At 39.1% G+C, this 5,810-nt stretch overlaps 1 protein-coding gene across 1 annotated transcript in view; it reads right to left on the reverse strand.

The window, feature by feature from the left end:
* LOC101848682 (canalicular multispecific organic anion transporter 2) overlaps nt 1–5,810 on the reverse strand; it is a gene marked incomplete in the record, with an annotated part of 41,034 nt that overhangs the window by 4,076 nt on the left and 31,148 nt on the right. Inside the window, 4 exon segments of the mRNA XM_005105499.3 lie at nt 2,316–2,462; nt 3,161–3,262; nt 3,934–4,090; nt 5,104–5,270. Of these exon segments, the coding sequence (XP_005105556.2) occupies nt 2,316–2,462; nt 3,161–3,262; nt 3,934–4,090; nt 5,104–5,270 (573 nt within the window).

Genomic DNA, 5,810 nt, shown 5'->3' on the forward strand with positions numbered 1-5,810 from the left:
AGACCCTTATGTCTATTCAGGTGTCCCAAAAACTGCATTTGTCGTTTCCTGATTGTTTTTAACATTGAGCGTTCCACGTGGGTTTCATCAAGCACTGCCTCATTTGATTTAGAAAAAAATCTATTTTCCTTCCACGATACTCTTAGCAGTCTCCTAAGAAACCACATTTCTGTTGCCTCTATTTTATTTTCACTGTCTTCAGTGATTGTCCAGCATTCACAGCCATTTAGAAGGGTTAACCAAACATAGCATTTCAGGACCTTCATTTTGGTGTTCATTGAGATGTTTCTATTTTTCAGGATTGGGCTCATTTTATTGAAACTAGACTTAGCCATTGCAGTTCTCCATTTTATTTCTGTGGAAGATTTGACATCAGATGTTATCATATATCCTAGATATTTAAACTGTTGGATTTGTTTGATCTTTTCACCTTTGCTAATGAGATTACAACTAGGATTTGTTGCTTTTTTGGATATTACCATGCATTCTGTTTTCTTTACATTCAACAACAATAATCCTTTACGTTCACTTTCTTTTACAACAGTATCTAGAAGCATTTGAAGGTCCTTTTCGGAGCCTGCTATTAAAACCGTGTCATCTACATACCTGATGTTTTTAATATTTTCTCCATTTACTTTGAGGCCTGGACGTTCTTCTATGTTTCTAAGGATTGTTTCACTGTACATGTTAAAGAGGTCTTGTGATATAACACATCCTTGCCTCACTCCTCGCCTAACCTGCTTATATTCACTGTATTCTCCATTAATTTGTACAGCAGCGTTTTGGTCCCAGTACAAATTTCTGATAATTCTTAGACCTTTTCCATCTATGTCTAGCTTTTCCAGTATTTTAAATAGCTCATCATGTCTAACTTTATCAAACGTCTTTGAATAATCTATGAAGCATAAATACTGATCTTACTGTGCTTTAATACATATTCTTTCCATTAACATTGTTAAGGTGAATATAGCATATTTGGTGCCCTTGTCAGGAACAAAGCCGAATTGCGTTTTAGATATCTCTGGTCTTACACTTTTTCTCAATCTTCCCATTATTACTCGCAGCAATATTTTTGTAAAATCACTCATAAGGCTAATTGTTCTATGCATATCACACTCAGTGACACCTGGTGTTTTAGGTAAAGCTATAAAAACTGACTTCATCATATCTTCTGGGATCTCACTGCTGTCATAAATAGCATTTAGGAGCTTTGTTGTTATTTCAGTGCCTAGTTCTTCAAGCGCGACAATCACTTCAACTGGAATATTATCTGGCCCTGTGGCTTTCCTTGTTTCATTTTCCAAATGGCAGCTTGTACTTCTGCTTTTAGTATTGGGGGTCCATTTATCTCATTCTTTATTACCGGTTTTTCTCCTCTATTATCTTTGAAAAGTTTTTCTATGTATTCTAACCATCTGTTTAAGACATCCCCGTTGTCCATTAAAATATCTCATCCTTTTGATCTTATGCATCCTGTATTTGAGCATCCTTTTATCCCACTTACTTCTTTGACTTTTGAATGCATGTATTTGCTGTCTTTGTTTTAGTTCTTCTCTATTTGTTGACACTGATCATTTATCCATGTTTCTTTTGCCTTATGACTGTTCTTGGGATATTACAGCAGTGGTTTCCCGTTGCCTACTGCCGGTTTGTGTACAGTTTTTCTGCTAGCCTTTGTCATCCACTGACAACCCACAAGGCAGTGGGGGCTTTGGTAAGATTTATGCCCCCCCCCCCCCCGGTCGCCAAGATGGTCCCTTATTCGAGTGTGTGAGGTATTTATTGAAGCACCTGTGCCACCAGGGTTCCCCTCTACTCTCCACGACCATCTCCCATTTGGTTCGCGACTGCTTAGCAGCTAACCTCCATATCTGGAGGTATTTCCCCTATCCACCACCCGGGGACACGCTGGGTTGGGTATGAGGACCCAATACTAAATCTTAGTACTCAAATGTTTTTTCTACTTAATCAATCAGACAACACCAGATTATCTAATCTACAAAACATACTAAAGTTTAAAGATAGTAGTGGAAAGATTTCGAGCCAGAATCCCACTGTCAGTAATTAGATGTCGCCAAGAAGATGTTGCTGCTGGTGCTACATCGACAGCAACAACAACAACAACTACTACTACTACTACTTCTACTACTACTACTACTACTACTACTACTACTACTACTACTACTACTACTACTACTACTACTACTACTACTACTACTACTACTACTACTTACTGCTACTAACTGCTAGTGCTACTACTACTACTACTACTACTACTACTACTACTACTACTACTACTACTACTACCAACCCACCTTCTCTCCAGGCTGAATGGTGCAAGACAATCCCCGCAGAACCAGTGGCAGCCCTTCTTTGTATCGGGTGGTCAGACAGTCAAGCGATATGTCCTGGCTCTGGGTCCAGTCTACCAAGGAGACTCCGTCATCGACGTACCACGGCGCCTGTAGTATGAGAAAGTACCAGGTTTTTTAGGGAATACTGTTCACTCTTTGGCGACAGAGAAAACACAAGTTTGAATCTAAATTGGGTCATTAACAATGCCACAGGCTCTTGTACATTTACTATTATTACGAATTTAGGCAATAGTGTTCAGTGATCAACTTCAGGGCTCTCGTGGTTTAGAGGTAAGGTGTTTGCCTCTCATTCAATAAGTCACAGTTTCGAATCCTGATAGGGACGGAAAATGTTTCTCATTTCACATCTTTTTCTGATCTACAATGTTCTGTCGTCTGCTTTTGTCTCCACCTTCTGTTATTACCCCTTCACCTCTTTTGCCCCCTCCTCTAGGCTCCTGACTCTTTCTGCAGCCTTTCCACTGCTACTCCTTGGCTGCTTCTTACTGCTGTCTTTCAGACACACCTTTGATTTTCTGGTAGGTAAGATCTAACAACTAACCTTCTAAGATAAAGGCAAAAAATCTCGGAGGTCCTACATGCAAGTTGCGCACGTAAAAAATCCCTTGGTGGTCCAAAATCGATAAGAGTAGGCTTCGGGCGCCACCTGGGCAAAATTCAAAATTTCCTACCAACTGAAAATGTTTGATATGTCCTGCGCGCTCATATGACCTTATGCAGTTGTGAGCGCCGTAAAAAAAACCTCACCAAAAAAAGAAAAGAAAAAGTTAAAAAAACAACCCAACCTCAGTGGCTGTGGTGGAGTATTCCTCCAAGCATTCCGTTGCCACCATGTGGGACTCCTGCTGTGACATGATGCGAACGAAGCGGCGAACACAATACATGGCCTGGGGAACACCAAGACAAAAACTGCATGTTAGAGTTAGAGAGTTAGAGAAAACAAAAGGGGCGGGGGGGGGTTACTCAGGAATAAAACGTACTTTGAATATTACGTCATGTAGGAATACAGACATTGCCTATCATGAAAGGAATAAGGATTAGAGCAAGCTAATGGTTCAGGTGCAAGTACTGTGTCATCAAGGAGGATTATATCTTAGCTTCTAATAAGTTCGAGATAGAGGGCGGTTCTTATAATTTAAGAAACAATCTCAAACGAAGGAGATCTGGGCAACAAGACAAGAAACAGGTGCGCACAAGCATCTAATATTGCGTAACGGTAATCTATTATTTTCATTTTAGTAGAAAAAATAATAACTACATTCTAAACTGAACAAACAGAATAAAACAGTTAAACGGACGGTATCACCAATTTCCGGGAGTGCATTAGACACACAAGAGATATCAAATATTTTATTCTTCTATTATTTTATTTATCTATTCATCTATTCATTTTAATTTCCGTCTTTTCATTTATCTGTATTCATATTTTATATCTGATCTCTTATTCAATTTTATTTTATTTTTTACTATTTTAGAAGGGTTTGGGGGTTGGGTGGGGTGGGGGTGGGGGCAAAATGTGTCTAGGACGAAATTGTTAGTGAATGCACAAAGTACTTACATCGGTACCATAACCCAGCACTGCACCAGTTAACCCTGCCGCCATGTTTAAATCCCAGAGCAGGAGCAGACGAGACAACGCCTCCACTAGCTCGGAAAGAAACGCCAGGCGCAGATTGTACCAAATGTTCAAGTTAGATCTTGTCTGGCCCAAGCGACTGTCGAGGAAGAAAGAAGGATGCGGAATCAAATATTGTTATTATGTCATTAATTTTTTGGCGCAGGCCTACACACGTTGACAATCTAGATCGGACGGACCATAAACTTAACACCGGACTGGGTTGAAGACTGGTTCTAATCTTCAATGGTGCGTTCATGTCAAAGGAGTTTCCAATGTAGTCAACCAACTTGATTCAATTCTATCGGAGATGGACTCTCCACCCATTGTCTATAAGAGATCCCGCCTGGGAAAATACCTTACGGTGTCCCAAATGGGGTCAAACTCGTACAAAAATAAACAACACTACTACGGTGTACAATTAATTGGTCTGAAGGCGTATTAACGGTGCCTTGGTGAATGGTGATAGATAGACTTATCTTTGGCATCCCGTTGTCATCGCAAATATGTAACTCCCCTTTCAACTCTGTATAATCATTTAAGAGGGGGTACCTCCAAACCTAACGCATATCTCCTTTAGAGAATGGGTGGAGAGTCTTAAGAATTCCCCCAAAAGACGCACCATAGGAAATTTGAACCTGGGTCATCCGCTTCGCAGTCACGCACGATCCAAATTGAGCTAACAATGCACCCGTGTTCCATTTAAATATTTGAATCACTCTTTACTATCAGAAGGTTTTTTCTGATATATTAACTCCTTAATGTGGTACATAATAAACATTTGATGAAGGAATGCGTATACTTATAATAGTAGTTTGCGCGTTTACAACGTAACTTTCTGCAATTTGGAATGTTCTTACTGTCACACAGCATGTGAATCTATATACTATTTTTTTAGAATACGGGTACAGTAACTAATTTATCAAACGAGAGATATGTAGTTTTAGTCATACTACATAAATACGAACAGGTAATTTGTTAAAAACGTTAGAACATCTAACCGTTTGAAATGGCAAAGTTCATTTGTTATCAAAATTCATTTCATAATGCCATATATAAGTCTAGGTATTTATATTCTTTTTTCCACACAAACTTTTCCTTCCAATGTTATACCTGTCAGCATCCAAGGCACACGCCATATCATTCATGACTTTTTGCTTAGAGCCAAAAGCCCGGATAGAAACAGCACCCTCAGTCGTCTCTTTGAAAGTAGTGAAGATACGACTGTGAGTATCCCTTGAGAGCTGGCTCGTTAGGGTGCTGTTTTTCCGAAATATAACCTGTGGTCGAAAAGACAAAAAAGCCAATACGTTTGAGATAAACTCAGTTAAACCGTCAAGTGACATTTTTGAGGCACACGTGAATTTCTTTCTGAAATGTTCAAACAGATATTAAACGTATCAGTGGAATGTTATAACAAAAAATGCTATACTCTCAAACGGACGATTGAGAAATAAAAGTTCCGAAGTGTCCATTACTACGCCAGTTTTGCAAGTGAAGTATAAGAAATAAACAAACAAAATCAAACAAGCATACAAAACAAACAAATAAATAACAAACAACAAACCAAGAGAGAAGATGGGAAAAATAATCAAAATATTTATGAAATAGAATTTAATAGATCCAACCACCAAACTTAAGACATTGTGTGTCTAAAATACCAGAAACGCCAATTTAACTCCCTCCCCTTCTTCTCTTATACCCTGAACACAAACACACACACACACACACACACACACACACACACACACACACACACACACACACACACACACACACACACACACACACATACACACACACACAAACAACCAAAACCA

The sequence above is a fragment of the Aplysia californica genome, unplaced genomic scaffold, assembly GCF_000002075.1.
Source record: "Aplysia californica isolate F4 #8 unplaced genomic scaffold, AplCal3.0 scaffold00473, whole genome shotgun sequence".
Taxonomy (NCBI): domain Eukaryota; kingdom Metazoa; phylum Mollusca; class Gastropoda; order Aplysiida; family Aplysiidae; genus Aplysia; species Aplysia californica.